Source organism: Asterias amurensis, chromosome 16, assembly GCF_032118995.1.
Source record: "Asterias amurensis chromosome 16, ASM3211899v1".
NCBI lineage: Eukaryota > Metazoa > Echinodermata > Asteroidea > Forcipulatida > Asteriidae > Asterias > Asterias amurensis.
In genome coordinates this window covers 1282711-1293671 of record NC_092663.1, presented here as the reverse complement: position 1 = coordinate 1293671, position 10961 = coordinate 1282711, and the positions used below count along the sequence as shown (strand labels likewise).

Below are 10961 nucleotides of genomic sequence, written 5' to 3'. Positions count from 1 at the left end.
CTGATTTTAGTTAATCAAAAAAACTTACTGCTTCAGATTAATTACTAACAAATTATAAACACAAGAGGGCAGTGTTTCATTACTCGCAAATCTGATTATCTTGCTCATAAAACAAAATTTCTGTGAGTTTACCTGTGACTTGTTAAGTAAAACATTATTCATGGAGTTGCACTTTAAGAACCATCTCTACAGTCATTATTATTCCCGGACTAGAGAAATTCACCCGGCGTGTGGTTTGTATGCTCAAGATTGTCAAGATTCGAGCTGTGTAGTTGACATGGTGATCACTGAGATGTTATTTGAGCTGATTAATTAGCCATAACAAAACTGCTTATCCCCGTCTTGATATATTAGTTATCCATTATGCATCTACCGCCACATCAAATATCTCAACCAACCAATCATCTGCTGCAAAGGACACCACGTGGCGCGTCAGCAACCAATCAGGGGCCAATGATGCAATAATTCACGGACGAGTCTCTTGACGCTTCATTTGGGGGATATTACCGGAGAATACAAGGGGGATTTTATACTTCTTGGTTGCTATGGTAAGCGATGAGTACTGTGGTCTTGAGGATGGGGTTTTCTTTGTGAGAGTGTTTTTATTTCCACTTGATGATTATTCGTAAGGTGGAGAGGATTGTTTCATGTTGTGTGGATAAGAAGAATCAGTGTCATTCAGTAAGTTGTCTTCCAAGACGTCAAAAGGCGAAGTTGTGGATCTGAATAGCTCCAAAGATCAACGAACGATTTATTTACCAGGTAAGTTGAATTTCAGAGTCACTTTCTTGAATTGTGTTTATATTACTTCTTTTATTAACAAGGCGCTGGCTGTAAAAGCAAACATCTACTTGCAGACATTATCAAATCTCTTTAAGGTTTGGTTTCCAGTCCCTGACTTTGTTGGTTTTCCAATTGGGGTTGTCTCAAATGTCTTCATTGTAGACCCTATTCTTATAAAAACAATGGTGTGATGTTTCCATTTTGATGTTTTGCCGACTATATAATTATGCAATAGTTAACGTATTCATTTGAATGTATTAACATGCCACACATGAGTTTCACGTTCAAGGTCTCGCGTTATTGGATGGGGAACCGTGTTATAGTCCGAGATTTTATTCTTTTCACATGTTATAAAGCATGGTTGCCGTCGAGGTTCAATCTTTTGATATATTTGAAATATGCTCAAGACATGCACAGTGCGTGATGCACCAAGTGCTGTTACTAGATATAGTCCTCTATCACGGTATGGCCATCTTGATTTTACTCCATTCCAACTCATTGTAACCAAACTGAGGCTGGACGAAATATTAATCTGGTGCCATGTTAGAGCAATGGATGTTGGCATTCATTACAGTGGAAACAGGGAACACGACCAAGATGGTGACAGCGTGATAAAGGTTCTATAGTGCGTTTTGCTTAAAGGTGCTATGCAGTGCTGAATGTTATCAGTTTTCTCTTTCCTTCAGATTACAAAAGAGGGCGCTTCATCGTCTCCCCGCTGGCAATATGACAGCCGTTGATCCAATCGTCTGGAACTGGAAAAGCATTCTGGCACTAATCTTCGCCGTAGTTGGTACAATTGGCAACTCTATTGTAATAATTGTGTATGCCCGGAAGAGGAGTTCTGGAAGGAACGGTGGCAGGCGAACGCATCGGAACGCCACCGATGCGTTCATCTTGAACTTAGCTTTTGCTGATCTGATAACATCAATTTGCATCATACCGCGACCGAAGTTGAGCAAAGTGAATCAGGATTTAGGTGGACAGATTTATTGTCGAGTTGTTAATACTGACGTTATACTTTGGGTATCCATCGTGGCTTCAATATTCACACTGACTCTTGTCTCGATTGAGAGGTATCTTGCAATCGTATACCCCATCCGGTACAGGACGATCTTCGCTGGTAACCGGGCACGTCTTGTGCTTGTTTTAATATGGTTGGTATCCCTGGTTCTCAACAGTTTCAACGTGTACTGTGTGGGAATTGACCCAGTGAAGGAAAGCTGTACTGCAGCTTACCCTAGCCTAGCATACCAACAGTTTATAGGAGCGGGGCTTTTCGTTGTGGAGTACTTCATCCCCATGGTGATTATGATCGTCACTCATGTTCTGGCAATACGGGCGTTGAGGGCGCATGCCAGAACCCTTTTATCTCGCAACGAATCACCCAATAGCCCCGCCTATTCCCTTCTGAACACCAGACGTAAAGTCATCGAAATGTTACTGACAGTCGTTATCATCTTCATCGTGTGTTGGTCCGGAGACCAAGTCATGTTCCTTGCCTTCAACCTTGGTTATGCATACCCGGAATACCTCGCAAGTGACATCTACCAGGCTTTCTTTCTCCTCGCTTTCGTCAACTCCTGCGCAAATCCCATCATCTACACGTTTAAAAATCAACAGTTCAGGCGGGCAGTGAAGGGACTCTTTAAGCGCCAATCCAATCGAGTGAATGACGTCACGAAAGTTCGGGGAATTGAGAATGGATTATCTCAGATGAGTTTGATTAACGCATTGTTCTTAAATGACATCAGAGCGACTTATCCTCAACTTCAAAAGCCTGCAGCCCATGTGCGGCAAGCTGCCAGTGTTCTATGAACAGTAGACACTCGCCCCCTATTTTTTCAAGAGGGAACTTTACAAACCACACTTGTTCTCAAAGACTTACATTGGGTTTAAAGGCAGTGGACACTATTGGTAATTACTCAAAATAATTATTAGCGTAAAACCTTACTTGGTAACGAGCAATGGAGAGCTGTTGATAGTATAATCATTGTGAGAAACGGCTCCCTCTAAAGTAACGAAGTTTTCGCGAAATAAGTGAATTTCCACGCATGATTTCGAGACCTCAGAATAAGATTTTGAGGTCTCGAATTCAAGCATCTGAAAGCACACAATTTCGTGTGACAATGTTGTTTGTTCTTCCTTTATTATCTCGCATTTTCGACGACCAATTGAGTTCAAATTTTCACGGATTTGTTAAGTAGGTCTATATTAAGACACACTAAAATAATGAGAAGAGTGGTCTGCGACAATTACCGAAGGTGTTTAGTGTCTTTAGCTACAAGTATGCCGGATTCTTCATTTTCAATTTTGTATGTTTTCTTGTTGATCAGTTTGTTTTAGAAGTACACAATGAATCCATATTATTATTATAGTTAGTGGGAACACTTTTGGGGTATTTCTGGTGAAACACAATGGTCTTTTTGAACAAAACTGCACAAAAGTACTAAGCGCCAATCAATTTTGCTAACTGGAAAAGGGTTACCAGCTGAAATATCATGTTATGTGCACAACCATGCACAGTTTGTGACTGGTGCTATTCTTATTGTTGCCATTATTGGTAATTGTCAAAGACTATTCTTCACACTTGGCGTATCCCAACATTTGCATAAAATAACAAACCTGTGAAAGTTTGAGATCAATTGGTCATCGAAGTTGCGAGATAATAATAAAACACCCTGGTCACACAAAGTTGTGTGCTTTCAGATGCTTGATTTCGAGACCTCAAATTCTTAAATCTGACGTCTCGAAATCAAATTCGTGGAAAATTACTTCTTTCTCGAAAACTACGTCATTTTAGAGGGAGCTGTTTCTCACAATGTTTTATACTATCAACCTCTCCCATTACTCGTAATCAAAAAAGGTTTTATGATAATAAATATTTTGAGTAATTATTACCAATAGAGTCCACTACCTTTAACATGGGCTGTATGCTGTATGATTCAAAAGAGGGCGCTATCATAATAAGTTCGTACACAGTTTGCCATTAGGGGGCGGGGAACATCTCGGGGGGGGGCATCATCTTCTGCCACACCGGTGCCCAGTTCTTGAATGAAGGGCCGACTGTTGTAAGTCCTTGCCTGAATGATAAAACATTGCTAGTCAAAAAGCAGGATACCAGCAGGATACCAATTAAAAGAATGATAAAACATTGCTAGTCAAAAAGTTGGCTTAGCAAAAATAAGCAGGATACCAGTTAAAAGACATGTAAAAAGGTATAATTAGCTCTAATTTCTGGTTTTGGTTTTGTTATTTTAAATTGTGCTTTGTGTATACAGATTATTTATATTAATATTTATTTCAAATTATTATTATTTTCCAAAGAGAGTATTTTATATAGTGTGTTTGCTTCCCTATGTGACTGGATTAACAGGCTTTCGAGCTACAGTGTTTAATTATACTTTTGTTGATCCTGGCCATCACATTAGGGTTGTTTTATAATTTCCTGTGCCCTTACTGTTTTTCTTGCTTTGTATTTACTTTTGTACATATACTTATATTATCTATTTGACATACTGTCTGCTTGTTTTTGTAATTGTTTAGTGGCCAAATAAAGAATAAGAATAAGCTGACTGGTATCGTATTTTTGTCGCGATCAGGCGATAATGAAAGGTCATAAAAAACAGTGGGTATAATTACATATCTACACCCCTGTAAAATAATGACAAAGAAAAATGTTATTATATTACAAACGGGAAATTGAGACAGGAAATAAGCTGAACCGATAATCAAAATGAAGAAATAAAACACATTGACAACAATATTGAATTTTATGGTAATCTTTATTTAAATTATTACTTAAAATCGAAATGTGTTTCCTTGTACTTTGAATATTTTGTATGAAAACCGTTTTTTTTTGTGCCTTATACAGTTTGTTTTTTAAACCCACTGGTAACAATTAGTTCATCTTGTACAAATTAAGTTCACCAGGTCTTGGTGCAAAACCCATTTTACTGTTGTATTATTTTTGTTTGGTTAAGCCCTGATTTAAGATTTTGTATTTAAACTGAAGCAAATACACTGTTCCCATAACAACTAAATCCTCAAACAAACATACAACAGACAAACAAATAAACAAACACAAATTACAAGTGTGATTAGTGAAACCGAACAATGTCACATTTTATGTTGTGAGATGTGACTAAGATTTGAGAATATCGCTCTGCAAAATGATCTGGACATAATTTCCTGGAAATAAGTTTCTCTGGAAGGAATGATTCAGGAAAGGAAAACAGAAAACAAACTTTCCTTCAAAATTTTGACGAAACAAATTCGCAACAAATGCTACGCATCAGTTGACCTGTGCTCATATCCTGCGATACATTCGCTGCGGATGTGACGTCAAAATTTGTATGAACCAGGCTTAAAGGGACACGTTGCCTTGGATAGGTGGAAGTGGTCTTTGAAAAGCATTTGAAACCAATCGTTACACAAATGCATATGGTTAGACAGATGTTTGAAAAGTAGAATGTAATGATCCAAATATGTCTCAAAATTGTACTGACCGAACCAACGCAAAAGGTGCCTTTAAGTTATAGTTGTGTTTCTTGGAGATTCTTTGAGCTTCCTTGGAACTCATTTCTCCTCGATTAATTTGAGTTGTAAAACAATTCTCGGTCTTTACATGTCACTAAATTTACATGTCCCTAAAAACAAACTTAAAGGTTGCTTTCTCATCTTTCCACTTGTAAAAATGTAAAAACCAACACAAATAATGTGCACAAACAAATTTATAAAAGTTGACTATAAAGCCAACACAATAACCCACATTAAAGACAAATAACATTGGAGAACATAAACTAAAACGAACTCGAAAAAGAAAGAATAGAACTCGAGTAACTTTTCTTAAGTTTTCATCAGTTTAACCCTTTTTGTATCGAAGCAATATTCCAGCAAACAAAACCATCCACAGACGATAAAAAAAAATCTCATGAATCTAAAGTGCAGTCGACAATGACATCTTTTCAACTAAAAATCAAAACATTTCCAAAGAAAAGTGTCCGGAAAAAAAACAAAAGACGATTTCAGTCGATGAGTTTTTAGAAAGTTGAATTAGGTGTGTGGAAAGGGATTGGTCCTAAAGCTGTGTATATTTTTATAAATATGAAGTTATGGCAAGTATAAATAACTTGCACTGCAGCAAAACCCAGGACCCCCATCCCCTAGACTTGTGGACAAGTCGTTAAATGTCTGTCGGGGTGATAGCATTCCGACTCTCCCCGCAATATTCTCGCGAGACTGCTGGTCCCGCAACCTACTGGTGTTTGCGCAACAGTGATTTTGCGAGAGCAACCTCACAACTGGACTTTCTCATCGCGTGGGACCATTAACGACTTGTCCACAAGTCTACTCATCCCCTTGATATACCAGCCCGGTTTTTCCCAGTCTTAGAGACCCTTGGAGGATGGTGGCTCCCTTGTCTTGGGCACTCTTTGAGGATGAAGAAGGGGATAAGGAGGAGTCTAAAGATGTAGAACGAAGATGGGATGTCTTATCTCAGGTACTGCTCGATTGTTGATCTTTGTAAAACTTTTCAATCTGGAAATAAATATTCAAAAAATAGTAGGGGTTATTAAAGACACTGGACACTATTGGTAATTGTCTAAGACCAATCTTCTCACTTGGTGTATCTCAACATATGCATAAAATAACAAACCTGTGAAAATTTGAGCTCAATTGGTCATCGAAGTTACGAGAAAATAATGAAAGAAAAACACCCTTGTCACACCAAGTTGTGTACTTTCAGATGTTTGATTTCGAGACCTTAAATTCTAAATCTGAGGACTCAAAATCAAATTCTTGGATGAAATACTTCTTTCTCGAAAACTAGGTATTCAGAGGGAGACTCTGCGAGGATGGAAACAGGCTAAAAACTGTTTCTGGCAGTTTAACAGCGGGTCCTGTTGGTTAGTAATCAGTTTGAAACAACTAACTCTATTTTCTTGATAATTTATGTACTCACTATTTTTTTAATATGAGCTAGAGCACTCTCCTTGCCTTTACAGTCTTCTGTGCCATAGGGTGGATGGACCGTTACATCACCGGTTACTATGCATGCACCTTGCCATTCACATGGGAGTCTGTAAAAGAAATAACATACAAGGTTACGCAGGAGATAACTGTGGACCCACGCTTTCACAGAACATGTGAAATTACACCCCTTAGAGGTGCACAGAGCGATAAAGGCTCCGTCCCACTGCAGTGAGAACGAGAACGTTAAAGACGCAAAGAGAAGGCATTCTATTGGTTGAATTGCTACGCACAGAATACGCCCATGCTTATCCAACCAATCGAGGGCCTGAATTGATTACGATTTCATTCACGTTCTCGTTATCGGGGCCTGTGTGACCGGGCTTTAAGGTGTGACTTTAAGTTAAGAAAGACCGAGAAATGAGACAACGTTTGAGTGTTTTCTTTAGTGGTGTGTCCTGGCCTAGCGGTTAAGAGCACCAGACTCGAGCTCTGGTGTTTCTTATCAGCAGAGTGTGGATTCGAGTCCCAGTCGTGACACCTCTGTCATTTAAAGCAAGGGATTTTACCCTAATGCTTCGTCCTTTGGATGGGACATAAAGTCGTTGGTCCTGTGTGCTGTGTAGCACACATAAAAGAACCCAGTGCTCTTATCAAAAAGAGCAGGGGGTGTTCCTGATTTGATTGGTAGCATATTGCGCCACAGCACCTTGTAAACCATTACATGGTGGCTATGTAAAAGTAATTGGTCTCAGAATTCAAACGTAGTCCCACATACCCTGTAGGAAAATACTGAATGTGCGCTTAAAAACAACCGCATTAAGCACCTAATAAATACTAAGCACCTAATAATGTGTATTATTATTGTTTTATTTTATTATCACTTACGTTTTCCTGATAGTTTGGAATAAATGTTGGGCCTCTACACTGACGCCTTCTTTAAGTAATCTGAAAGAATTCTTTTTCGCTGCAATGGCGTCTTCCGCTCTCTTGTTTAACTGAAACATTAAATACAAACAAACTTTAAAATTTTACAAATGTAGAAATGAATCTTACAAATTTTACAAATGAATTATGCCTTTATGACGGCAACAACTATTTTAATTACCCCAACAATTTTAAAAGAAAGCATTGAGGAAGACAGTTTCTTCATTCCTGTTTGTCGAGAGCAACGGCCGAGCGAGTTGTGCCACATCACGCGATACGTGAGCACACAGCATTCCCTTATAAGGAGTTGTTTACCCGAGGGCCTTGACTGGGCCTTACTATTTCATAGCTGGAGGGGTGTTGTGTTGAAAGAAACCATTGAAAAATAATAATTTTTGCATTTATTTTACTTTTTGACCATAAGTGTTGATGTTTTTTGACCGAAAAGGTATTTATGAATGGGAATCAAAGTGTGTTGAATCGGTTTTCAACTAGTGGTTTAAACCTGCCGAGACCTGGTTCTTGAAAATTTACCTCGACTTTGTCTCGGTAAAATGATCAAGAACCAGGCCTCGTTGGAATTAAACCACTAGTTGAAAACCTCTTCACCACACATTGATTCCCTTATTATTAATTACAAAATGAAAATCACCTTCTGAATGTTGAGTGGAGACAACTTAGGCTGTGGGTCTGATGAAACTTTTTCTACTTGAGGATCCTTGGCGAAATTTAAATTGACGATCCGTATATCGTATGTGTTCTTTCTCTCACTGTTTGTGGAAGGTGTTTCTGGTTCCAATGGGTTAAGGAGAAATCAATTGACAGTAGAAGAACTTTTCCTAACTGGATGATGAAATGGGCAAAGCTAGTAAAAAAGATTTGGAATGAAAATACTGCAACAAAAAGGTGAAAAAAAATTGACTAATGAAATGACTACTGAGAGTTTGTAAAAGGAGGTGGGCGAGTTTTCCTAGAGTAAGACTGCTCCCTGAAAAACATATCTGTTTAATAAATTATTAAAAAAGGGTTTATTATGAAAAATAGCCCAAATTCTTCATAGTAAATAGTACTAAAGATATATTATAAGTAGCTAGAAGTTCCGTCCAAGGTTAGTATTAGTATGTAACAACAATTCAACAAAGAAGTATTAATAAAAATCGACAACATGTGAAGTAAAAACTACATGTAGTGTACACAGCAGAGTGAGTAGTTCAGCGGAAATCATACGGGTTTTAACTCGGGAGTCGTAATCGAATCGTACGTCAAACTCCACAATTACATGAAATATACCACTAACTTCACCACAAAAAGGATACTGAGAGCAAGCATCTTGCTACCTACATCATAAGCCATCACTTCCCCTGAAATTCTCTCCTCAAAACACGTCTTACATGACACAAAATTGCCGACTTTAAACAAGCCATCGCCAAATGTGTTCATGTTCGTCGCCATCTTGTTCGTTTACTAATTTCGGCGCATGCGCTGCTACACAGTGAGAAGTTTACGTCAAGTGAGGGCGCTATGTTTGAATGTCGGTAAACGTCTGCTCAGAAGTTCTTTGGCGGGAAGGCACAAGTTTTTGTAAATTTTAGCGGTTTTTAACCCCAGCAAAAGTTCAACATGACGCTTGTCGGTGAGTACAGACTTAATTTCAGTAATTATTTAAATTCAGGCTGGGAATATTTCTAGTAAAACCGCTAAACTTAGAACACAAAAGTGTGCCAAAAAAGTGTTCTGCTTTTGGTCGCTGGACCTTGTCATTGTATTTTGTACACGGAATGTACACGTGCAATTAAAAAGCCATTCATTATACGCACTAATTGATGCTGCAGTGTTGTTGAAAGTTGCTTACGAAACCCCTTCCTGCGCTTAGCCTGTACTTGAGCATGAAAAACAAAAAGGATTTTCTAGTCTTCTATTAAGTCTGGGTAACAGTTTGGTTGCCTTTTCCGTATATTATTTGTTTTAATCTTTAACAGTTCGGAAAAAATAGTGCTATTCCCAGAGTGGTCATATCATGTACTGCACTTGGTTACCTCCAAGTTGCTCAAATTACGAGGCCCTAATACAATAAGACAGACGAGATAAGACTACCACCCAAGCGAATTAACGCCATCTTGTGAATTATTACAACTTGTAATATCAAATTAATTTATGACAACCCGTGTTGATGGAGACACTCATAAAATGCAGTAGTATACATCAGTGCACACGATTGCAGTAAGGGTTTATATATTGACATGAACCAAATCATGTTATTGCTGCAAATCACTCATTATTATAGTCGCTGCTCCCCATGGGAGTCTAAGGTTATTGATATCCAAAATGTGAAGCTACAATTTTATGGTCAGTCATGAGGGCTCTTACAATGATTGGTGTATCTGAGCTGAACTAATCAGCCTTAAAAAAAACCTCCAATGTATATTTCTAGTATATTTATTGTCATTATCACATGAACTAAATTGAAACCGGTGTCCCAAAGGGCAGACTCGCTTCAAAAAAAATAAAAATAAACTGCATCTAAACTTACAAAAACACGACAAACACAGCAAATTGAAAAAAAAGAAGAAAAAAAACACTATACAACAAATGAGTGGGCATAAACATGGAATACAGATAAACTTTCAGTGAGCTCTTCCACTTATTTCACACAAAAATGTTTAGTAACAAAATAAAGAATTTATGAAAAATGAGAGATTCTCATGCAGCCCATTACTTCTTTTTTCATTTTTGTCGTGTAATCATTTATTTTGATTAGGCTTTTGCATTATTTTCATCTTATCAGATGAACATTAGCATTGAGTCTTTGAAGCATTCAGTCTACAAACTGTTAAAAACAATATTTGTGTAAAACTAATTTAGATTTGATTTTTTGTATGGCGTTATGTGTGATTTAGCTGAATTTTAGCTCGACAACAAAAGTTGCCGTTATGCTTGTTTTTACGAGGCGTTTATAAAGTATTGACAGAAGAGGTACATGAAGGATGACCGAACGCACCTGCTTTTGTTTTCGAGGGGGTAGGGTGGGGTGATGATATGAGAGAGGGTAACCGAATCTTTTAATTCGAACCTATTTGTTGAACTGCAGGGGTCACACAGTACCTTCACTTTCTCTCCCATACTAAAGCAGTGCAGAAATACGGAGTGAAACCTTAATAAAAGTATACCCCGGCTTTAAAGACACTGGACACTATTGGTATTTTGTCAAAGACTAGGCTTCTCACTTGGTGTGTCTCAACATTATGCATAATAACAAACCTGTGAAAATTTGAGCTCAA

At 38.0% G+C, this 10961-nt stretch overlaps 2 protein-coding genes across 2 annotated transcripts; one reads left to right on the top strand and one right to left on the bottom strand.

Moving 5' to 3' along the window:
• The first annotated feature begins 682 nt into the window (after positions 1-682).
• Positions 683-2609, top strand: LOC139949192 (galanin receptor 2a-like). The gene is made up of 2 exons (XM_071947587.1): positions 683-762; positions 1470-2609. Exon 2 carries the CDS (start codon positions 1510-1512, stop codon positions 2599-2601), a length of 1092 nt encoding a protein of 363 aa, XP_071803688.1. The 5' UTR covers positions 683-762; positions 1470-1509; the 3' UTR covers positions 2602-2609.
• Positions 2610-4549: 1940 nt separating this feature from the next.
• On the bottom strand, positions 4550-9136 carry LOC139948751 (protein LSM12 homolog A-like). Its single transcript, XM_071947056.1, has 5 exons — positions 9000-9136; positions 8336-8472; positions 7645-7754; positions 6749-6866; positions 4550-6324 (listed from the first exon to the last, which is right to left on the bottom strand). Exons 1-5 carry the CDS (start codon positions 9133-9135, stop codon positions 6283-6285), a joined length of 543 nt encoding a protein of 180 aa, XP_071803157.1. The 5' UTR covers position 9136; the 3' UTR covers positions 4550-6282.
• Positions 9137-10961: the final 1825 nt, after the last annotated feature.